The sequence below is a fragment of the Ochlerotatus camptorhynchus genome, unplaced genomic scaffold, assembly GCF_037179485.1.
Source record: "Ochlerotatus camptorhynchus isolate MF236.1 unplaced genomic scaffold, CSIRO-AGI_Acam_v1.1 ptg000069l, whole genome shotgun sequence".
NCBI classification, from domain to species: Eukaryota; Metazoa; Arthropoda; class Insecta; order Diptera; family Culicidae; genus Ochlerotatus; species Ochlerotatus camptorhynchus.
In genome coordinates this window covers 721025-746489 of record NW_027040559.1, presented here as the reverse complement: position 1 = coordinate 746489, position 25465 = coordinate 721025, and the positions used below count along the sequence as shown (strand labels likewise).

Sequence of the window (25465 nt, the reverse complement as noted above, 5' to 3'; positions counted from 1 at the left end):
TCGTAGCAACCCAGTAATTCGCGTCGCTATATGCACTTGTTATTAGTTGCTAAGTTTCTGAATAAAATTTTTATTCCACTGTTCAACGTCAACCGATAAAGACGTGTTTCAGTTACTCTCTACAATTCTAATAAATAAAGTTTTAAAAAATGTCCATAAGTTCTTGGAACTTCATTTACATCATTTTCCTGTCTGGCGTCCCAACTTCTTTAAAATGTTGTGGTTTTTGTTCTTATTAGTTCCGGCATGGAAATTCCCTGTAGTCTCAGAACTTCTATATACAAGCTACGTTCTGTATACAAGCTACGTCGCCTCCCTAAAGATCTTTAATCTCAACTGTAGTTTCCGTAAATTCTGTAAAGTTCTTGTAATTTTCACTCGCTTTGGCTCCTGATATCCAGTGAAGTTCTCGAAGTTTTCTGGAAATCTTTGGAATCACCCTGATGTTTTAGGAACTTCCTTTAATTTTTTATGAAATTCTTGTTAATGGAACTAACATAAAGTTTTAAAAATTATCCATGAGTTCTTGGACCTTCATTAAAGGTCCCGAAATTTGGAGGAGGGACTCCTAATGACCCAACTTCTATAAAATTTTGTGGACTTTGTTCTTATAACATCTTGTTAGTTCCTACCATTTTTCTGAAGTAGATCAAAATGTTCCTGAAGTTTTCGAAACTTCTCTCATGTTTCCGGATGCTCATGGAACTGCTCAGTAGTTATCAAACATTTTCCGAAACTCTTTCAACTTACCGAAAGATATCTCAAATCTCGATGAACATTTCAAATGGTCCTATCTGCTTTGATCGATTCTCTTCATCGACTTTCTCTTTGCATAACCACTGCTATGCAAACAGATTTCGCGCTAATTTTACCACATAGTTTGATAAAGGAGGTTCTTATCTAGCATCCAAAACGTCAAATACAACAGGGAAAAGTTTAGCAGCTGAATTAACCATTTAATTCAAGCAGTTGAAAATGACTCGAACTTCGAAATAACACAATATTTTAAGAGTTTTTCTTCTAGAACCACGAGAAAAGTAGCCAAAAGTAGTGCGTTTTATAGTAAAATCAAAGTCGATGTTATAATAAGAGTCCCACCAAGAGAAAATGTTGCGAACAAGCAGCACTGTTTGTAATTAATTTTTCGTCAGAGTAAACGGCAACCAGATTTTTTGCGTTAGCATCGCATGACTTTCATTCAGAAGTGAAAAATTTTATGCCGATAACGGAGCTTCGCGGAGACAAAAACAATTATAGAACCTGAAAAATGTTCAAACAAGTGCTTGGTATAACTTATAAATACCACAATGTACTAAATAAAGCGGAGAAATGTTTTTCATCTCAAATTACTAAAATATTGTCAGTAATGAATGCAATACTTGTTTTTCACAGGCTGTGGGAACAATAGTGTTTATTTACTTTGCTTGTTTGGTACCCCGCTTGACAGTTCGATTGGTACTTCTGGCTTCACTCTTGGCGGGACTCTTATGATAACATTGACTCTGAGTAAAATAGTCATTTGTTGGCTCAATTGTTTGAAATCGCTGGTAGAAAGTCACGGTAAAACTGCTTGACAAAGTGGTCCATTGACAAAAGAGAAAGTCGGTGAAGAGAATCGATCAATGCAGATAGGACCTTTTGAAATGTTTATCTAGAAATTGTCATAAAATTGACCACTTTGTCAAGCAGTTTTGGCGTGACTTTCTACCAGCGATTTCACAAAGCTGAACCAACTAATTTCTATTTTTTTATGAAACGCACAAATGTTGGCTACTTTTCTCGAGGTTCTAGAAGAAAAACTCTCAAAATAATGTTTCATTTCAAAGTTCGAGTGGTAGTAAACGTCATTTTATCTGCTCGAATGAAATGGTTAATTAATTGAGTAATCTTTTTGCTGAGGGGGGACGTGCTGTCAAACCAGCCTACTGATCATTCTTATATGAAACTGGTTCCAAACGAAAACAAACGCTGTAGGTTTCTTATGGCTTGTTTACATTTGGAACCAGTTATGCGAGGTAGGCGACGATTGTTCGTATTTGACAGCCACCTCCCCCCTTTTGTGTTTTTGCAGTCGTTAAATCTTAGAGAAAGAATTCAGTGCCAACATTTCAAAGGGGCGTAATTGCTTTTGTAAACAATGACTTTAGCCGTCAATTTCTCGTGAATGAAATCTTACCTATCCAAAATAGCAATGCTAGCTGGTAGAGGAGACATTCCTCTACCTGCTGGTGTTATTATTTTTCATTCGTGAGCTTTTATTCGCGAGAAATCGACGGCTAAAGCCATTGTTTACAAATGCAATTACGCCCCTTTGAAATGTTGGCACTGAATTATATTAATTATAATTATTTCTCTAAGGTGCAATGAACTCAATGTTGGGTTGTTTTTCATTTCCGTGAATTTAAATATCTGCTCGAATTGAAATGTCAGATGCCCCTTCTAACATAAGCAGCCCATGGCACAAGCACATCTTGACAAGTTCTAAAAATAAACATTGTAGCACAGGGTGAGTCTAAAGTAAAAATATTTCTGAGGCATAAAAATCTCAGGTCACGTCTTCCGTCGGAAGGGAAGCAAAGCCGTTGGTTCCGGCCCATGTGTGTTGAATGGGTGCGATATCCTACGCAGGTGTGGAAGCTGCCTTCCTGCACATTCGATTGCCGTCAATGGATGGTAATCGATGTCCGTCGGTGATTGGCACTAGATTGCGGAACAGAGACCGACGTTAAATAAAAGAATGAATGAGGAAGGTGAAAAGCTCAACCTTATTGGCTTTCGTGGAAAGATGTTACAGTACCTATATAATTTACGAAAAAAGCAACCGAAAACGCTATAAAATACCATAAGCGAACGATAACCCAAATCATAGAGCTATTCCACAAATGGTTTGGATGATACCCAGAACACGTCGTTAAGCGCGTTAAGCAAAATAACAATAACATTTCAAATGGTCCTATCTACTTTTAACGATTCTCTTCATCGACTTTCTCTTTTCATAACCACTGCTATGCAAACAGATTTCGCGCTAATTCTACCACATAGTTTGATAAAGAAGGTTCTTATCTAGCATCCACAACGTCAAATACAACAGGGAAAGGTTTTTCAGCTGAGTTATTGACAAAAGAGAAAGTCGATGAAGAGAATCGATCAATCCAGATAAGACCTTTTAAAATGTTTATCTAGATTTATTAGGCGTGCGCAGAAAATGAACAAAAAATCCTTCTCTTCCGTGACAGTGTTATTGCACACTGCCGTGACCAGGATTCGAACCTGGGTTACTACGGCCACAACGTAGGGTCCTAACCACTAGACGATCACGGCTATCGAGAGCGGGTGCACTACGCACATTCAAAAGCGCTACATATTAAAAAAAAACAATAACAAATTACGACTGTTTATTCGTTTTTCCACTTCGATTAACTTTTCAACATTTTCTTTAGCAAATCAACTGCCTTGGCCATATCTACCTTCTGGTCCGTCGCTTTGGCAATCTCCCCGGCTAGCGCGAACAGCATCTTTTCCTTCCCCTTCCGGTACTTCTCCACCACCTTTGGATTCTTCTCAATCACGTCCCTACAGAGTGGCTCGATCCGGGCCAAATCGGTTATCATCAGCCAATCATTGCGCTGGGCTATCACCGTAGGACTTTCCGCTCCTTCTTGGTCGAGCGCCTCCTGGAGAATCAACCTCGCCAGGTATGGGTTGATGATGTTCCCGTCGAACATGTCCACCACCTCTGCCAAGTGAGCGGACGAGATCCGGCACTGTTCGATGTCGAGTTTGTTCTTGTTCAGAATCGTCAGCAGTTCGTTGACTAGGCAATTGGCCACCGTTTTGGGGGAGCGCATTTTGCCCGGTTCATCCAGTATCGAACGGAAGTGACCGTGCAAGGTCATGTCGTTCTAGAAAATTAAACAAGGGAAAACATAAGGGAACTACTGAGCGCCAAAGCACGTATCATGAATCTTACCACTAGAATGATGGCCATTTCCGGTGTGAGGTTGTGTACTTCCACTAGCTGCTTGCGCGTTTCCTCCGGCAGTTCCGGCAAGTTTGCACCAATCTGGACGGCATCAACCACATTTTCGGCATCACATTCGCCTTCGACGACGTTCACGTGCAGCGGCGGTAGGTTCGGTTCCGGCATAAACCTGTAATCCTGAACCACTTCCTTGTCACGCATCGCTATCGTGCGCTTCCCGGTGGCATCCCAGGCACGAGTTTCGTTGAAGATTCTGCCACCATCGTCCAGGATGCCGATCTGTCGTTCGATTTCGAACTCAACCGCCTGGGCAACGGCTCGGACGGAACCAATGTTTTTGACTTCGGTTCGCGTGCCCAGGGCAGTGTTTTCCTTGTGCACCGAAATGTTGGCATCCACTCGAAGGGCACCCTCTGGGGGACGGGGGAAAAGAAGTTAGGTAGGTAAAAAAAAATCGTCTCCCCGCGACAGTGTTTTTTTGCACACTGCCGTGACCAGGATTCGAACCTGGGTTACTACGGCCACAACGTAGGGTCCTAACCACTAGACGATCACGGCTACCGAGACATGTCAAACTGCGCTCCATAAAGTTATTTTTGAATTCAATGGGGTAGAACGTTGCTCATTGGCCAGATTTACGACTTTCGAAGTAAAAAATAGAAGTCTAGTAACAGTGCTACCAAAACAGTTGCTAAATTGATTAATTGATTCGAGCAGTTGGAAATTTGGTATGGATAGAAATCTCCTTATACCTTTTGGCAAATTTCTATTGCTGATTATTCATAAAATGTATAAGTCAACTAATAAGCAGACGCCTTGCTAAAAGTTAATGAAGATCATGTGTCAAATGAAGTTACCTTTTATGCATTCTTATAGGACATATGTGGTTTGTCTTAAGGAATGTATAAGGCTGATGTTTTGGCAAAAATGTATAAGTGAAACACATGAAGAAAATAATTGATTTTCGTTTCGTGTACGTTTTTCGTTTTTAACCTGCAGCTCTATGGAAAATGTTTGTTGCTCAACCGTCCTAATATGGCCATTAAATACAAGGAAGGACACGATTGACGGAATTATTTTGTCATACAATTTGCTTTACCACTTTGCATTTCTAAGGGACCACATCTGGTGACCTACTTAATGTACATACAAAGTTCAAAATTAATCTAAATGTTTGCTGCAGAGACGGAAGCTTCGTATTTAATTTTCAGATCTATTTGAAATTCTGGTTGGCAAGATTTGGCTTATCCGATTAAATGGTTGATATCTGGTTTGATAAACCGCATCGGCTCAAGCTGAAATTTTCACAGTGAAAAGATCGCCTCAATTTCACACATAACATATCTGACGTTTGGTGTTAGAAATAGAGCGATTTCCCCGAGTTACCTTTGTTACTAACGTAAAATCGTAAAATCGTAAAATGTTAAAATCGGATTCAACACGCGTATAAAACATTCCCAATCGATAGGTCTTTGTTCCCTCTAACCGAAGACACCATATCAACAACTTGATATGATGTCTTTGCTCTAACTCAACAGTTTGATCAAATTGAATATGAGAAATCGCATCAGCAAGACAAAATTTGAGGATGTATGTGCGTCTGGGTCTGGAGGGATTTCGTGAATCTTGTCCGACTGTACATATAGGAAAGACTGTACAGAATCATTACATTCGTAGCAGATTTGGGACGACCTCCTGCCAGAGATTTTATGAAAATGAAGCAATAAATTCTAGATTGTTCAACCTTAGCATAAATAAGAACCTATTTTCTCGAGGTTCTCGAAGACAAAATATCAACATATTGTTCTCCATGGTCAAAGTTCGATTGCTAGGAAACGTCATTTTAAACTGCTCGAATGATGTGATCCATGCAGACATGCAAAAAACATCCTGCGTCGGCCGGGAATCGAACCCGGATCAACTGCTTGGAAGGCAACTATGCTGACCATTACACCACCGACGCCTTGTCAATCTAGGAGAAAATAGCACATTTGTTTCTACGGGTATGACAAGCCTGCAATATTTCTGATCGATCGTTCTTGCAACTGCGCAGTCGCAGTGAGGGTGAAAATCTATTGACCACTTTGTCAAGCAGTTTTGGCGTGACTTTCTACCAGCGATTTCACAAAACTGAACCAACTAATTTCTATTTTTTTATGAAACGCACAAATGTTGGCTACTTTTCTCGAGGTTCTAGAAGAAAAACTCTCAAAATAATGTTTCATTTCAAAGTTCGAGTGGTAGTAAACGTCATTTTATCTGCTCGAATGAAATGGTTAATTGTGAGAACTATCTGAATATCAATCAGTTCCAGTGGTGTCAGATTTTTGTTGAGATTTATTAGGTAAATTAGAAATTAATGGTCCAGAATCATGAACATCTTTCTTGGTGGATTTCTTCAACTTGTGGATTTCTAGTAATCAGTCCACAATCTTGAAAGTTGGAAATTCACACCAAATTTGTGCAAATCCACGATTAAAAAAAGTTATGGATTGTGTCCGAAGCAGGGGTTGAAATGGTTGACATTTTTACTACATTCGCTTCGTTGTCGTGCACGACATTCCGTTTCTATGCGTACACTCATGCTCTAACGTCGTCTTCCTCACACATCACAAACGGTAGAATAACATTCGAGCAAAAAGAAAATCTTCAAATTACTATCATATGACATGTGTGATTTCGTTCTAATTCCTCAATTTTGTGGAAATTAAACCATAAGCTATTTTCAGAATTCAAACAAGCACAACATCAGCAGCTCATATTATTATAAAAACTAAAATACATACATTCGTGACGGTCTGCGGCGACAGTGTCGTATGACAGAGTCTGTCATATGACATTTTAATTTGCTACTACTGGCTATGATAGCTTGTTTTTCAAGTATCAAAGGCATTGATTATCACAGAAAATGTGTCGACTACTGTGACCACTTACAAGACTGGTCCGAAGCACGACCGCATTATTGACGTAGCACTACGAGATTGTTTTTGTTCCTCCATTAAATGAACAATATAAGGCCGTTCGCAATGCTGAGTTTCAAAATTGTTTCAAACTACTCGACAGTTCTAAAATTTGAAACTGTCGAAATTTAAACTGCAACACGATCAGTGCAACGCGCAGTTTTGAACGGTGTTTGGTATTCATCTACATATATGAGAGCGTGTGCAAATTTGGTTTGGTTCAGTGATGTGTAATCCAGTGTCAGGTAACGAGTTCGAACCACGAGAAGAGGTCCCGGACGATTCTGCTGACGAAACACGTAAAGAAAGAATGATTATTTATGGACATTGCTGATTATCTGATGGTCTTTGAAACAATTTCTGAGCAACCTGGTATCGTGGGTGCATATTTGAGAGACGCGATTCAAATAGTTGGCCAGTTCAAGATCTTCAAAATTATAATAAATCAACCTGAAGATATGAGAACAACAAGTTTTTGGAGATCTCTGATCACCTGACGGCCTTTGGAATATTTTCTGAGTCACCTGGTAGCATGAGAGAATATCCTGGGAGATGTGGTTTGAATTGTTGTTGTATAGTTTGAAATCTTCATCAGAATAATACCTGATCAACCTGAAGTCTTGAAAAAGTATCCAATGGATTTTATAAACATCTTAAAACACATGGAATAATTTATTAGCTGGCTGGTATCATATGAGAGGATATCTGACAGATGTGATTTAGATTGTTAGATAGTTGGATATTTTCAGAATGTTACCTGATCAACCCAAAGTCTTGGAAACATATCTAAAGGACTTCATGAAGATCTTAGAACACCTGCAGATCATTTGAATTATTTCTGGGCAGCCTGGTATCATATGAGAGAATATCTTCTTGATGTAAAAGACCCAAGCGCTTTCATGAAATTCTGTGAAGAATCATGGATTCCTATGAAGTTCTATAATATACTATGAAATGCCGGAGACGAACCAGCCCATAGCTGAAAGTCTCCTTAATAAAGATATTAAAAAAAATTATAGGGGAAATGGGACGGTACTAATGGATATTTTTGGTTGCTATTGAAAATTGAGTCGATTGCTGAATTTATGTATGGGCCCAAATTAGGGACACTTAGGCCGACATTACAAATATTTCCCCTACTATGGAATTCCTAGAACTACGATGGTATTCCCCGATCTTTTATGAAAATCACTTCTTTGAAATGACCTGAATTGATTTTTTTAAAATACAATTTCTATACAGTTTACTGTTATCTAATAATGTCTCCGGTTTTTTGGTGAAGCTATTCGTTATTTAAACAAAGTTCTCTGAACTTTTATAAAACATCCTCAAACCTCTCAGAAATTTCCAAAATGTCGGTAAAATTCCCGAATTTCTATTGAATCTTCTCAACTTCAATTAATTTTTCTGAACATTTAGGCCTTTCGCTATGCTGTTGTATTTTATATGCACTGCTTCAATTTGAACAGAAACGCACCCCTCGCAATGCTGAGTTGTAGTTTCATCATTTGAGCACTATTTTCACCAATTTGCAACTGTTCGACTATTCTGTTTTATTTCTGAGCAGATTTGAAACATGAATGGAACTCTGTTTCAAAATTGGTAGGAAGTATTTATAGATGTTTATCTTAAATGTTCAGAGAACTTCAGTAGTTGAGAGAATTCAATAGAAATGTGGGAATTTTGCAGAAGTTGTGGAAACTTCTGAGAAGGTTGGGATATTTCATAGAAGTTCGAAGAACTGCATAAAAATACGAAGAGCTTCACACACAAATCGGAGCACTTCATAGAGAACAGTAAACTTTATGGAACTTGTATTTTTAAAAAGTTTCAGGGAGTATCATTGAAGTTTAAGTAATTTCAAAGCAGTGAGACGTAATTCATAAGAGATCGGGAAAAATCATTGAAGTGAAGCGGTGCATTTGGCAACGTGAAGAGCTGCAGTATAGAAATAATATAGGTCTAAGTTAGCCATGAGTTATTTGAATAAAATTCGTTCTTCTTTCGTCGTCGCTCTAACGGACTAGACGCTATTTTACTTTGCTCCATTCCTCCCAAGATGAAGTTCTTTGAATTTCATAGTATATTATAGAACTAGGGAAATGCATGGATCTTTACAGAATTGCATTAAAGCGCTTGCGTCTTTTAAATCAAATGAATATTTTCTTATATGATATCAGGATGCTCAGAAATTATTCCAATGATCCTCAGATGTTTTGAGATATCCATGAAGTCCTCTTTACATTTTTATTTCAATACTTCAGGTTGATCAGGTATTATTCTAAAGATCTTCCACTATCCAACAATTCAAATCACGTTTATTAGATGTTCTCTCATGTTACAAATTTGCCTTAGAAATTATTCCGAAGACCATAGAAGGTGATCAGAGATTAAGGTTCAGGTTGTTTAAGTATTATTCTGAAGATCTTCAACTGTGAAACAACTTAAATCAAGTCTGTCAGATACCAGGTTGCTCAGAAATTGTTTTAAAGGCCACCAGGAGATCAGTGATCTCTATAAATAATCAACAATCCAAATCACATCCCTAAAATATTTTCTCAGAAATTATTTCATAACCCTTCAGGTAATCCGACATCTCAACTCTTTAAGCTGTTCAGGTACTATACTGAAGACATCTGGTTGATCAGGTACTATTCTGAAAATCCCAACCTGTCCAACAATTCAAATATTGTCTCTCCTCTCAGGAAACCAGAAGATCTTCAGGCGATCAGAGATCTCCAAAAACTGCTCTGGATATGTTTTCAATACTTCTGGTTGATCGATTATTCTGAAGATCTTCTACTGTCCAATAATACAAATCACGTCTCTAAGATATTCTCTTGTGATACCACGTTGCTCCTAATTTATTCCAAATACTATCAGATGATCAGATTCCTGCTAAAATCACCGAAGCAAACAAACTTTAAACACACACACACACATATGTGGGGATGCATACCAAACACCTCTTAAAACTGTGTTTTGCGCCGACCGTGTTGCAGTTTCATTTTTGACAGTTTCAAATTTTAGAACTAACGAGTGGTTTGAAACAATTTTGAAACTCAGCATTGTGAACTGCCTTACGAGAAACATCATTAAATACATCCAAAGAAATTTGAAACAGAGATCCATTTGTGTTTCAAACCCGCTCAAAAATAAAACCGAATAGTTGAGCAGTGGCAAATCTGGTACAAAATAGTACTCGAATAATGTAACTGCAACTCAGTATTGCGAACGGCCTAAACAAACATTAGCATACCCCGTGTCCTTAGTTTAGTGCATGTCGTATTACTCCATCACTATTGAGAAATGATGAAGTTTTCGGTTTTGATACAATTGTCATTTTTGCCTTCATCCCAAGGAACCGATTCTAACTGAAAGGTCCCGCTATTTATACCCTTCGGAGTGTTGAAACACCCTCCAAAGGAGCGCCCCCTTGTCAGTCAAAACCAGATTCCTTCCTTAGCAACAAAAATAAGCAATGACACCGATAATGACCATGCATCAGAACCCGAGTCTTAACAACTTCAAACTAGAAAACAACGAATAGAAGATTAGGAGTCACATAGATGAAGACTAACTCATTTTGTTTTGCTTGTTTCAAGTTCATCTTCGGTGGACAAAGCCGAGTATTGTCACTATCAACAAGCCATAAAAAGTAACAAGGACTAAGATGCGTTCCTTTGATTACTGAAAAATCATGATCCCCTAGTTTGAACCAGTCGGGACTAAGATTCGGTAGTAGATCTTACATCCCGTAACGTATCACGAAAAGGTGATCTACCCACGTTACGGGGAAACTATGCGCTAGCAGACGATTGAAAAATTCTACCGGAGTTGACCCTGACGGTATCCCGTCTATAGCTTAGTATACAGATCGACGCGAAACGAAAATTGAAGCACGCGAAAAATCATGAAATTTCGCTAGCGATAAAGGTTGTAAAAAAATGTTTGTGGAACATTTTCCAGTTTCATTTTTTCGCAGTTTACAGTTCATGTGAAACGAAATCGATCAGTTTACACCTCCGGTGAAGTGAAAATCTGACAGATACGCACTTTCTCGAAACGTCAACTTTTCGCTTAGCTGCTGCTCTTTTCGCTAGCGCTGCATGCGCGAAAAAGATACGATCCACAAAATTAGATTTCGCTGGATCGTATCTATTTACAGTTCAAAGCGAAGTGAAAAATTTGCCAATTGCGTTTTTCACGCAGGTGAAAAAATTAGTATTTTGTATGAGGTTTTCGCTTCGCTTCGATCTCTATACAGGCCTTATAGTGGTGAATAAATGCATCCGCTCTCTCACTCTCTCTACGCACCTCTTGCTACTGTGTTCAACCTTTCATCGGAATCAGGCGTGTTCCCAAATGTGGCATAGCTGCCCTCAAAACTCTTTGAGCTGATTGGTCTGGATTTCCTTTCTCACGGCTGCTCGCCTGTTTATCTCAGAGGATGGTTCCCAAATTGACGTAATCTACATGGATTTGTCAGCAGCTTTTGACAAGATGAACAACGAAATCGCTCTAGTAAAGTACAACAAATTAAGTGTTGATTCTGGATTACTCAAATGGCTACGTTTGCAGCTGGTGGGACGTAACATGTGTGAACGCATCGGCAACCATATTTCGTCTTCGTTTCCTGTAACATCTGGTGTACCACATGGAATCTGAGACAATTACTGTTATTGGTGTTTATGAATGACGCCAACTCATTTTTGTTTCACTATGTTACGGTACTATGAGAAGTCCTATGCAGATTACTTCAAGATTTATGAGATTAACGGGGAATTGGGTAGTTTAATTTTGAAAAACATGCCTGTTTTTATTCATCATCTGAAAGAGCTTCCTTTTCTGAGCACAAATATATTTTATCGATCCCATAGACATTCATCTTGATTTGTAAACCAAGTTTTAAATTGTCAATAAATTGAATTCGATGGCATTAATATCACTTAAATGACAGTTTGCTCCATGGTGAGGGGTGCTAAAATGGTGATGCTTGAAAATGTAATCGCACTGATTTAACATAGTTCTTGTGCACCAAAATTTATGAAATTTTGGATTTAGGTTCCATTTTTAATGTAGATTACGAATATGCGAAAACATCAATACCCCTAAACAACCCCATTAGAAAACGCCGAGTTCTTACAACAACAGTTCGAAACGTTTGCTGATTGATGCAGGAAAAACCGTATGGTATTAAACCCATCAAAGTGGTCAGTGATTTCGTTTACCCGCAAATGTTCACCGCTCATCCATAACTACAATTTGTCCGGAGTGTCTCTAGCACGAGAATCTTCGGTCAAATACCTGGGAGTCCTTTTGGACTCAAAGCATCTCGAACGCATCTTCCCAGCTGGGCTTCATATTTCGCTTCACTAATGGTTGCAACACAGACAAACAGACATAACACTCGCAATTGTTCATCGAACAAGCATTTACGGGTCAAATTAAAAGTATCGTAGTTGGTAGTATTGCCACCTGTGGCGTGCATCGTCAATTCCCTTGCGTTTGACGTTTACATACTAACGCCATCTGTTACGCCGTAGATCCAAGGCGGATAATAAAAGTGCCACACAAGGAAGAAGTGTTAGTTTTTTTTTACTAAAATGAACTTCCTATTTCAAAACTACCCAAATTTGGGTAGAATCCACCCAAATTGGTCAAAACTGAACCTACCCAAAAATGGGTAAACTATGTTGGGAGTGACAAGTCGACAAATGAACATAGTCGATCGGATTCATGATGATGTTGTTATTTGTAGTTATTAAATAACTAATAATAATAATAATTTTCTTGGTTCATTTTAGTGAAACCTCTGGTAGAAAGTCTCGTCGAAACTGCGGTTCGAAAATCCACATGTTTCCGAAGAAATGGCATCACTAAACAATTGATCAACAAAGCTAAATGCAAAAAAACATCCTGCGTCGGCCGGGAATCGAACCCGGATCAACTGCTTGGAAGGCAACTATGCTGACCATTACACCACCGACGCCTTGTCAGGTCCTCTGCTCGAAGCGCTATTTGAACCCTTGCCTACCTTCCATCCGGCAGGAACAGCTCCCCAGCCGGGTGAGAATCAGTATCAGCTCCTTAACTAACGCAGCAGCTTCCTCCCCCGTTTCCAAATCCGGCTCGAATACCAACTCCATCAACGGTACACCGGCTCGGTTGAGGTCCACTAGGCTCCTGAAAAAATAATAAATATAATCACACACAACCCCCGTCAATCTCGAAAGCTACGAACTTCCTTTCCACGGGATCGTGCAACGATTTCCCGCTGTCCTGCTCCAGCTGCAGCTGGAGTAGTCGGGCCGATTTGTAGTACGGCTTTCGGGTGACGCCCGGAATGAAAACCGGAAAAGTCAACAGACCTCCCCTCGCCAGGGGAGCTCGCTGCTGAGTAATCTGATAGCCGGCTGGCAGATCTGCATAGAAGTAATGCTTCCGATCGAACATCGACACCGGATTGATGGTGCAGCCCAGTGCCAGCGCGGTTCGCACCCCGAGTTCAACACATTTCCGGTTCAGCACCGGAAGCGTCCCCGGAATCGAAGCATCGAACAGGGAAACACAACCGTTGATGGGAGAAGAGAATGCCACTTCCGCTCCGGAGAACAGCTTCGAAGCGGTTAGGATCTGAGCGTGCACTTCCAACCCGATTACGCTCTTCCAACGGTTCGGTCTGAAAGCAGGTTAACACATTGGGGAAAAATATTGAGAAAACAAAGCAACACTTACCTGGATACTTCTTTGATAGCTGCTTTTGATGCATAATTCCGTTGGCGAACGTTGAAAATAATGGAATTCCGGCGAAACAACGCATTCCAGGACATTATTTTGTCAAATTTTATCTGAAAATTTATAGGAACTTTTTCGCAGACCGGCTGCGGAAAGATTTTTTGTGACAGCGCAACCACTGACCGCGGTGTTGCTATGAGTACGACTCTGTGGCAGAGGAGCGATGCAACATTCGAGCAGTTTTGTTTGTTGCATCCACCTTCGTATGCAACGTATACGAATACGAATCAGTTTCGTGATTTCGATGCCGTCGGGGCAACGTGTTGCGGTCGTTTCGGTTTTGTTTTTTGCGCGAATTCGTTGGTGAATGTGTCCTAAAATGTAATTAAAGGGTCTTAAAAAGCTGATAAATATCCACCAGTGTTGAATGTGTGATTAAAAAGTGTAATCTTGAACGATTATTGCATGCAAAAATGACCGATTGAGCTGGGATCGTAAATCGCAAAAGATTGAAAAGTGAGTAGCCATTTTCCTTAATTTGTGATAAACTGGCCCAACGGTTACTCGCAGCAGCGGATTGTTAAACATCATTTGAACTGATCTAATTACAAAGTCAGTAATGAAGAAAGGTCTTCATTTAGAAATGGGAACAAATCAAAATTAAAAAAAAAACATTCGCCGTGATCGGGAACTGCTGCATCAGCCGGTGTTTTTGTTTTGAAAATCGCTGCCAACCTTACGGAACCGAAGTGCACTTTTGTTTTGCTTTGCAGAGTATCCCGAGTAAAAAGGGATAACAAGCTTAGAACAATGGTATACATTAGGAAGGAAACGAAATTTTTGATTTGATTATTGCGCATTTCACACCAAACTGGACAGATAAGCACGTTTCCAGTTATTAAAAAAGTGTGAAAATAGTACGAGTTTCCGTCTAATCGTTTTGGTATCTTTGATGCAAGCTATAAGTGTTCCGAAGGCACCAAAACGATTTGACCGTACACTTTTATCACTTTTTTTTTGCATTTTTGGGGCAGTCCAGTTTCAGATGTAATCAGCAATAATATAGTTAATTTTTAAATTGTAAGAATCATTGCCCCTAATGTTACAACGGCGTAATCCGCTTCTTTGTTTTCCATTTCAGATATTTAATCAAACGCTTTTAAGCATCATGCGGTGAGAAGATTATGTTTTGTTCTATTGACGCAATTTGTCGGTACGGTGTTCGCGAGATTCTGCTTAAAGAACTCAATGTTGCCTAGACGATCAATAAAAATCCAACGTCCCTGCATTGAAGTGGGATCCAGATGCTCGGTAAAAATCCATTTACATCAACTGTATCCTCAATAAAAAAAACTAGTGGATTAGTGCGTCTCTGGGTGGCGTCTTATGTAAATGCAAGAATGGTAAAGTGTTAAAAGATAAGGGTTATATTTCTAAATCACGGTTTCGACTACCTGTAAAAACCGTAAAATCAGGGAATTCGCTAACTGGGCTGCGCTTTTAGCCCATAGTTAGCGAACAAGTACTGTAGATAAGCAGAGCAAGGCGTGACAAATGTTAACGACGCTGGATCTAGTTGGGTCAAACAAACAGTCATACCATTGAGTGGGTTCTTAAACAAGCACTGCTCTATTTTAGTTCTTTATTGTGTGCTCAAGTTTTAATATGTTGATGTTGCTCAAATGAAATAGGGTTAACTACCGCATTTCCGGCCTATTAAGCACAGCTCGCACTTAGTCTTTCTTAATCTAGCGCAGTTTAGCACCAAACGGAATGTTATTATTACTGATGGCTTCCAAATTTATTTACCTTTCCGTACGTACCGTAAGATTTGATAAAGAGATACCAATCGTTGAGATATTGTCAAAAGTCTAACACTGCTTCTTGACGCCAAACTCGGCCTACGGATTCTAAACTCGGCCTAACGCATTGCAACGCCATTGAAACGCCAATGAATTCACTTCGGCCTATCGGATGAAGATAAAAATTGATTCGGTCGGAGCGCTTCTTTTGTTTTTGGGAATAATGGGTGCAAACCTTCATATCACGCGTTCTCATTGACTTCGTTCGGTAGCTTATTAACTAATGTATCGTACAAAACGCATAATTGACTTGTTAACTCTGAAATCATGGATTTATTTGAAGTTGTCTGATCGATAGGCCCAAAATGGGCGATTAGGCCGAAGTAGTTCTCTACCCTATGTTTGGATTCAATGAAACTCAAGCAGGAGTTCAAGTGAAGTAAGTTCTTACAAGTTGTTCTCAGAGATGCTCTATTCGTCTCGAGTTACATCGAGCTTCAAACTGCTCGGATAGAAACTTTATTCATTCCTCATAAAGGGTGTTACGATCAAAATTTGATCGACTTAAGCTTGACGCATTTCTTTTAATTGAGCATTTAAAAAACCGTGAACGCCCCTCATTTTGTAGGTATGTGCGTGCAGAATGATGCCTCTATTCTTATAGGCTCTTTTCATGCACCACCAATGTAGAATGCGCTAGCCGATTTTGAGAGGAAATGTCATCCAATCCAATTGTTTACATCATAATGACGATTTTCAAATTAAAAAATAATGTTCATTTTATTGCACAACTTCCAAATTTCCATCGGGAGTGGTCTTATTTTTCGATTATCTACAGATCTGAATTGATTTACAACTGAAATAACCACACATTAAAAATCCGGAAGATCATAACCGGTGAGACAATTTCATAAATCTTAATTTTTCTCACCAAAAATATATGGAAGCACTATCCGGATCACTGCAAACCCGATACAGAAAACAAAATATTCCACGTGGATGATGATTTCAAGCACCTGCGGTGGATAAATTAATCAGTAAAGGTGACAATATTTCCCTTTTCCTATGATTTACGGTGAAAATTTCCACCTTCATCACTCTTTTGATGGTTCCCCTATTCACCGCCAGAAGCTGAAACAATCGCTTAGTTTCTATTGGATTCGCCTATCACGACATTTGCCCTTCACTTTTAAAAATGGCGTCCAAGCAAGAGGAGCAACACATCAAAATTTCGCACGCGCATCATGAAAATCCGAACTACTCGCACGCTGAGTTAGAGAAATCGTTAAAAGTGGACAAATCAACTGTTACCAACGGGGATCGTTTGTCGACAGCCAGGAAGCCGCAGCGACGACAAAAAGAGTGGCCTGCGGTTTCAATAGGAACTCCAACCTCTCCGTTCGAGATGTCACAAACAAGCTGGGAGTGTCGTCTACAACCGTGCATCGAGCTAAAAAACGAGCCGAACTGTCGACTTATAAGAAGGTAGTGACTCCAAATCGCGATAAACAAAACACGATGCTGACGAAGTTCGATTACGTGCTAATGGACGACAAAACCTACGTCAAGGCAGACTTCAAACAGCCTCCTGGGCAGGAGTGTTATACGGCAACCGGAAGAGGAAAGGTGGCAGACATTTTTTAAGAAAACTGTCGAAGTTCGCTTAGAAATATCTGGTTTGGCAGGCTATCTGTACCCGTGATTTTTTTTTTGCTTTATTATAGAGACTTACAGCCTTTAGCTGGTTCGTCTCTTTGAAGGATTGGGACTTCTGAGGGTTTCCCGGAGAGAGAAAATAAATAAATTACAGAGCTTAAGTATCTCAGAGTTCTGTGTCGATTGTTTTAACAGTAAGGAAGGTGAACGAAGCTGTGGTTAATTTCCGAGAGAGAGAGAATCGATGTCCGTAGTCTGCAGGGTTGTCATCGTTGTTCTTCCGTTTGACATGTCATTTAGAGAGCTGGTGTTGTCCAAGTGCCGTCGTTCGTTCGTTGTCGTGTCATTGTTCGTTGCGGGGTTCTACGTACAAATATTGATAATAGCCTGTGTCTTTAAGGAAGTCGAGAAGTGATCTTTCCCTGTCTGGGTCATTGGATAATGCGTCTCTGATGCTGAGACCGATACCGTATTGGTCTCGGAGGTTTTGATGTGCAGGGCAATTTATTATGAGATGTTCAACTGGCATTTTGGTTGAGCACCCCATACATTGTTTGTGGAATCCATCACGGGATCCGAGATCGTATGAGAATCTGGTGTAGCCGCAGCGTAATCTGGACAGTACTCTTTGGTCCTTCCAGTTTTTGGTGTCGGACCAGCTGTTAGCGACGCGATCGATTTACACGTGCGAAGGAACGCTATCGCTGCTAACAATTTATTTTATTTGTCGGGCGAAGGAGTACTCGACCAACTGCAAGTTGGAAACCTTGCTATTTTCAATTTTATTGAAATTCCCGCAGGACTCAAAGCTAGTTGCTCTACCAGGGTGAGAGCCTGTACCTATTGAGTGGAGAGAGTCTCAATCAATTGGAAATATAGTTTTTAGCTCAGAAATACCTTTGAGATTTTATGCCCAAGAGCCAGTACTCTAACTATTGTGAGAGCCTATTCTACTTTGGGAATCTACAGTTTTTCTTGAACTAGAAACTTACCAAGGAGTTTTCGGATGAAAACAACGATACAGCCGCATTGAGTATCACTTATGAACTAACTTTATTCTACAATTCTTTTCCCTTATATAGCGAAATTCTATCCTAAAAATGATCCTCGAGTAGAAAAATTCCTTAATCTAATGTGTAGGTGAAAATGAGACAACATTAAAAAACTAGATTCCTTCCTACATTTAAAGGGTGATACGGTCAAAATTTGGTCAAGGGAAAACGCGTGTAAATCGGTGAAATCGTTTATTTAAAAAATCAAATTAAATTTCTTTTTCAAGTTCAATTAGTATAAAATTCAGGAAAAATATTCAGTTAGGCTTCCGCTTTTCCAAATCCGAATTGCCGGGCCTTACGCTTGACCCCTGCCATCAGATTTTGTACAGCCACCTTGTCCAACTTCTTCGCCGCAGAAAGCCAGTTTGCCTTGAACTGCTGCTCGCCCTTAGCAGTTTTTTGGTCTTCTTTAGGTTCCGCTTGACAATAGCCCAGTATTTCTCAATTGGGCGGAGCTCTGACGTGTTGGGAGGGTTCTTGTCCTTGGGAACCACCTGCACGTTGTTGGCGGCGTACCACTCCATTGCCTTTTTACCGTAATGGCAAGATGCCAAGTCCGGCCAAAACAGTACGGAGCAACCGTGTTTCTTCAGGAAAGGCAGCAGACGTTTATTCAAACACTCTTTCACGTAAATTTCTTGGTTGACAGTCCCGGAAGCTATGAAAATGCTGCTTTTCAAGCCACAGGTACAGATGGCTTGCCAAACCAGATATTTCTTTGCGAACTTTGACAGTTTCATGTGCTTGAAAACATCTGCTACCTTTCCCCTTCCTTTTGCCGTATAAAACTCCTGTCCCGGAAGCTGCTTGTAGTCGGCTTTGACGTAGGCTTCGTCGTCCATTACCACGCAGTCAAACTTCGTCAGCATCGTCGTGTACAGCCTCCGGGATCGCGCTTTGGCCGTCGTATTTTGTTTATCATCGCGATTTGGAGTCACTACCTTCTTGTAAGTCGATAGTCCGGCTCGTTTTTTGGCTCGATGCACGGTTGTAGACGATACACCCAGCTTATTTGCGGCATCTCGGAGAGAGAGGTTAGGGTTTCGCTTGAAACTACCGGCAACTCTCTTTGTCGTCTCAGCGGCTTCCGGTTTTCGATTTCCCCCCGATCCAGACTTCCTGGCTGTCGACAAACGTTCCCCAAACACTTTAATTACATTTGTAACGGTTGATTTGGCAACTTTTAGCGATTTTGCCAACTTTGCGTGCGAGTAGCTCGGATTTTCGCGATGCGCGAGCAAAATTTTGATACGCTGCTCTTCTTGCTTGGACGGCATTTTGACAACTGAAGAGTGAATTCCAAAATCAAAATAGGAGCAACATTCTACACACACACACCTTCAAAATGAAGGGTGTTCAGGTTTTTTAAATGCAAAATTGAAAGAAATACGTCAAGTTGATATTGACCAAATTTTGACCGTATCACCCTTTAATGATAATTTGTGATGTTTAATAAACGCTGTCAACTGTTGACGAAGAAGGCAACACAAATTGTGCCTACCGATGTCAATCGCGGGATCAGCAAGTTGGAAAGATGGTATTGTGATTGTCGCCGGAGACCAAAGAAATCTTATCCACTGATGTTTGACAGCTGTATTTATTATTTTGTTGTTTCAAAGCTGTAAATGTTGATTAGAGGAAATGGCTCTAATGTTGCCCTATGGATCTAAGATTGGGTCAATCGCTAAATATCCGCTATTTATCAATTTTATCTAGATGAACGCGTCATTGGGACGGTACTAATGGATATTTTTGGTCGCTATTGAAAATTTAATCGATTGCAGAATTTATGTATGGGCTCAAATTAGGGGCATTTAGGCCGACATTACATCCATTTCCTCTGTTTGGTTTAGGTTTCAAATTTTTTTCAAAGAAAACTTTCAAATCAGTGGGCTTTTTCCACTTTACAGGCCACCAGAAAGTTAAGTTAGATCTTCAGGCACGTGTCGCTTTAAACAATTACTATACATTAATTCCTTGCCTAAGCATATAATTATCATTACTTACTTTAGATGATCAGTAATTATGGTGTACCCTGATCTAGATACAAATTCACGAATATCAATTTAATTTTCGATTGTAAATTACATTCTAAAGGAAAAAAAAACACTTCTTCACTTGAGCTCGTTTGAACGTTATTTATCATTGTTGCATTTGACAGCTCATCCTCCTTCGATCGATGCAACCAACCGGTGGAAATTAACGATTATAAATTGGCTCACTACTTGTCGGTTTGTCGGTGGTATTAGCAACAATCAATACGATACTAACGATTTTAAATTGGCTCACTACTTGACTAGCCTATTGGTCCCAAGCAAACGAATAATGTACTCCATTCTAGTCGAAATTCTAGTACTACATTATTTTTGTTTTGATTCGCTATGACAGTTTGACAGATAAAAAGAGGAGTTCGTGTATCTGCCTATATTTCGAGGGGTACTTCGATTAGCTTGGGACCAAAGTGAGTACCAGAGCTGAGCCAAAAAGTTGAGCACGTTTCTTCGGGACCTTCTGGTCTTAAAGTTACCTCTGTGGTGCAACTGCTGGCGATTAGCGTAAACACTCATTCTGTATCCTAGCCACGAACACGCGTACAAAATTTATGAGTTGGTTCGTGTTCAATCTATTTCGGACAAATTATTTTTATCTAGGTAAAACATTTCTATGGTTTTGACAGATGGGATCGCTGCACATTTGAATCGGCCGTTATGGATTCTCGATCAAGAGTTAAGTTTAAGTTTCATGTCGGTTTGTCGGTGATCTACACTCGGCAGGGTTGCCGATTCAGCTTCCACGGCGACATCCTCCCCCGGGTGCATCTTGGTGTCTCCCAAGGTTGCATTAGATTCGTTACCCACATCCAAAACAGCGAGCTTAGACGCTGGTTGCCGTAGCATTCCACTCGACGTCCTAACAAAAATTTGACTAACGCTTGCTTCCTTATCCTGGATCACTATATTCACGCGTCCTCTCACCCATTCATTACGAACGCCATCTTCAGCAGTTCACACCAGGTCGCCTTCACGTATGGCACGAACTTCGGTGAACCACTTTGCTTGTCGACGGATTACCAGCAAGTCTCTATTACTTTTTCGAAGGAACGTATCAGCTTTTGTAAACAATGCATTTGATCGTTGGTTTGACGTAACTAATACTACTATCAGGTAGGAGAAAATTTTCCCTTCTGATGGTAGTGTTAGGATACGTGGACGAGCTACCAGTTACACCAAATCAACGATCAAATACATTGTTTACAAAAGCTGATACGACCCTTCGAAAAAGTAATCAAGAAGATGTTTGCTGGCAGTGCTGGATAAAAGAATACTTAGAATACCACCGCTGCCAGAAAACTCGGTCTGACGCTGGATCTGCCACTACGTTTCCCGGTGCAATCCAGGTTGATAATCGATGTTTACCGCAAGGGCGTAAGGATAAGGGCGTCCGATTTTTCAGAATCGAGAGGCAGCTACGTCAGAGGTCTCGAATTAACTCAGCTTCCGACACCACCGTTTGCAATCCTTCTTAATTCAATGCTCCGTCAGGGTATGCAGCACCCATCGACCCATCGTTACCTTGACAGACTGCACGAGGCGCTCCCATGTGCGGGGCGTCAATGTCCACTTCGTAGAGTCGTTGGTGAAGGTTGCAGACAGTCCCTGGTCGATCTGATCTCTAAGAATTCGCTCGACACCCTGGAAATTAGTTCCGTTGTCTGAAAAGAATCATATTAAGTGTTCCACGACGGTTGACTGCGTAGGGGTAAAAGGGGCATAGTGAGCATCCCGTGCACCAGCTTGGACTTCCGGCCGTTCGGAACATATTGGTTGGTAGTAGGATCAATATCATAATAATATTGGACCTACTAGGTGGGCGTTGGCCAAATTTGGATTTTTCAGATATAATCCTAAATAGGACCTAGATTATTTAATACTCTAGTAACCTCAAGTCCGTGCTCTGTCACAATGTTTCATTGTGATTAATCAACACTCAAAAGGGCAAAATATCAAATTTGGGGTGAATTTGAAAGAAAGGGAACTTGGAGTGTAGAGCGCACTGCCCACTGGACGATTCTGAAGCCTGGCCAAGTGAGTGGGGTATGGGTTTATTTGATTGAACGTCATTTCCAATGTATATATTGATACATTCAAAGCATTGGCATTTGAGATAAGACAGAGATAGGATGCGGAGGGCCCGCTTAGGGGAAGCGTAACCCATGTTATGGTTTCCATTTATTAAATAGTTCAGAAGATAGGCTGGAAATGACAGGTTCATAGTGAGAAAATGTACCATATGGGGCCCGTTCACTGATCAAAAATCAGATTCATATCGTCAGACCCTGCTCAAGAATAAGGGGATTGACGATGTGTTGTCAAGTTTTATTTTGAATTTGCGTTTTGCATTTAATACTCTAGTAAATCTCGCGTCCGTGCTCATTCACAACAGTGTTAGGTGTCAATACTCACTGGGTCATATGTCTTAGACCAGTTCCAGATTAGTTTGCTATTAATATCTTCTGCATCGCAGTTCGCGATAGATTCCTAAATATGGGTTCTCTTTTCCGACCATAATAGTGTGAGGGAAGGGGGTGAGTTCTGGATCAACAATGGAGGGGGGCCCATCGGCATTTGTGGGCAGACCGTCCAGGGCCCGTTCCTCACGGATCGGGGGCTGCTCACGCGGGCCAACACCATCTTCGTGTAGGTGGAAGTTTCCCCTATCCGATGATGGTGTTGGTTTGCGTGGGTGGCCTTCGCTTTGTGAGTGGGGGGCTTTGGAGCGGTTTGTTTACGAGTGCTGATGGGCCCTTTTCTATTGTTGATCCAGAGTTAAACGTTGCGATATGAGAGCGAATAGAGGCAAATAAATAGGGAAGACAACACCATGACCCAAATAAGTAACCAATGCATGCGGCTCACACTTAACTTGTTCTATTTCTTTCTTTCTTCCTATCATGTACTAATATTAACTGCCTGAGGACAAATGGGAACACGACCAGAAGATCAATAGGAGAAAAAGAAAATTTGAACAAGAAAAGAAGAATTAAACTTGCACCGGCAAGAGGAAGCAGACAGAAAGGATCATGCCGGTTGGAGACAGCCAATGTATACTGGACGAAGCTTGTATCTAGGAAAAGTCGTATGTGCAGGAAACCGTAAGTAGGATAAGAATCGTAAAAGGTATGTGCTTGCTTGATAAGATCCTAACTTTACTTTAAATACACGGTAGGAATCGAATATCCATTTATGATTAAGGTTTTGCCCATTTTTCAGTGGGAGTGGCAATACTCATTGATGAGTGATTTATCGTACCCATTTATTAGTAACTGTTAGCAGCTAATGATTAATTGATTTACCTATTTTAGAATTACCTATACTTCACATCAGAACCTCATTTCCTTCAATTACTACTCCGTCGCAGCACACACCTTATATGGATCGCTAACCTTTATTTAGTTTCAGCATTTTCGACATTATAATCAAAAGGTGAGTTTTTAAAGTATAATTACCATGCATATAGATAAGTTAATGTACCAGAACCTGGACGGACACGAGCCTACCCAGGGGAGGACCCGGATACGACCACCCATGTGTGTCTAGAGTATCGCACGAGCTGACGAGTGCAACGGGAAGGACAGTAGGTGTATAGACTAGGGGGTTGGTCCCTAGATAAGCCTTCTTAGCGGAAGGCACAGCCTATGCACTGAACAATTACAATTACAATATTGGACCTACTACCAGTTGATTCGTTTCATGCAGCTAGAGATCCAGGACCAAACTGCGGGATGCTCACTATGCCTCTCCTCCCCCTACACATGAGATAAATGATGCAGTTGACAAGCTGTGCGCTATTTCCAAATGAACGGCGCGCACCGTCAAACAGATGAATAAAGCAACACATTTTTTGCAGTTGAATCTTCACAAGGAGCGAACCGAAAAATTCCACTCCTACATATCTGAAGGGACGAACATGACCGGTGAATCTGACTGCCGGTATAGGTTCCATAGGAAGAACTTGTGGTAACGACTTGCGGATTTTACAAAGCAGTTGCGGGAAACCTTCTTCACCACAGAACGGAGTTTCGGGATAGCATACGTCAGTCGTACGCTATCCCGATCTCATTGACAACCGTCTCCATGTTGCCATGCGGTGATACCAATCAATATGTAGCAGAGTGATTGGGTTATCCTTGGGGTGTATAACTGGATACAGTGTATCATACGGAATATGGTCTGATGTTCTAATTCGGCTGTTCTTGACCGTCAATTACAAGAAAATACTGGTGTAGGCACGCTGGATTTCTCTATCATTCTTTTTTCCCCTTGTAACCGTTGCTGCTCGTAGTTCATCCTGTTGAGGGCTTCCAGAATATTTCTGTTGATTTGATCTTGAGTTCAATCATTCGGAGCAGCCTTTTCCAGCGAGAGAATCTGCCGTAGTCGACTATAGGTTTGAATTTTTCTCGTTTGTAGTGGACACTGTTTGTCGGAACGCGACCATTCTTCTGAAAGCCGCAGAAAATCCGGTCCATGGAATCAATTTGAGCGTTGAAATAGGTCCGCTTCCCCACTTGGTCGCTTCGTTCGCAGGATTCATCTTCGTCGGGACCCATTTCCACTCATCAGCATACGTAGATTCGAAGATCTCTCTGACCCTATGCTGCACGTAAGGACGGTAGTTGTGCGGATCCGCCAAAATCCACGACAAAGCAGTTGATGAATCTGTCCAGAGAAACTACTTGGAGATTTGGACATTGTGGTTGTCTTGAACAAACTTCATCAATTGGGTTCCCAGCGCACAGCCCTGGAGTTCTAGTCTTGAAATCGTCCGAAAATAAACAACGCATGAGTAGGCGTTCTCGCTTGCGTCAACGAAGACGTGAAGTTGGGTGGCATTCTTCCCCAACATGGTAGGCAGCATCTCCCACTGGTTCATCCCAATCAGCACCGCTTCGCCACAGGTTTTGGATAAGTACCTTGCCATGGATTAGGAACGGTGCTAGATGTCCTAAGGGGTCATACAGAGCCATAACGCACCGACAGTCGTTATAATTCTAGGCGTATTTTCCTTCTTTAAACATGAGCAATCTTTCGAGTTATCCGACTGTGTTTTCGGCTGAAATTGCGATAACATTTCTTTCCTCAAGGCATCCCAATTACATGCCCAGCCCACAGTAGTTTGCAGGTGCCATGAGTCGATTAATTCTATGTTACTAATCCTATCTAGCTCAGTACGCCGGTGTAAATTCTCTACCAATTAAAACAATAAACTTAC

At 40.7% G+C, this 25465-nt stretch overlaps 1 protein-coding gene and 2 non-coding genes across 3 annotated transcripts; all 3 read right to left on the bottom strand.

Annotated features, from left to right (window-relative positions):
* Positions 1-3416: 3416 nt before the first annotated feature.
* On the bottom strand, positions 3417-13832 carry GatB (glutamyl-tRNA(Gln) amidotransferase subunit B, mitochondrial). The gene is made up of 5 exons (XM_065216846.1): positions 13681-13832; positions 13187-13624; positions 12980-13128; positions 3971-4395; positions 3417-3902 (listed from the first exon to the last, which is right to left on the bottom strand). Exons 1-5 carry the CDS (start codon positions 13773-13775, stop codon positions 3417-3419), a joined length of 1593 nt encoding a protein of 530 aa, XP_065072918.1. The 5' UTR covers positions 13776-13832.
* Positions 5874-5945, bottom strand: TRNAG-UCC (transfer RNA glycine (anticodon UCC)). The gene has a single exon. It is a non-coding gene; the product is annotated as a tRNA-Gly (tRNA).
* On the bottom strand, positions 12863-12934 carry TRNAG-UCC (transfer RNA glycine (anticodon UCC)). Its single transcript has one exon. It is a non-coding gene; the product is annotated as a tRNA-Gly (tRNA).
* Positions 13833-25465: the final 11633 nt, after the last annotated feature.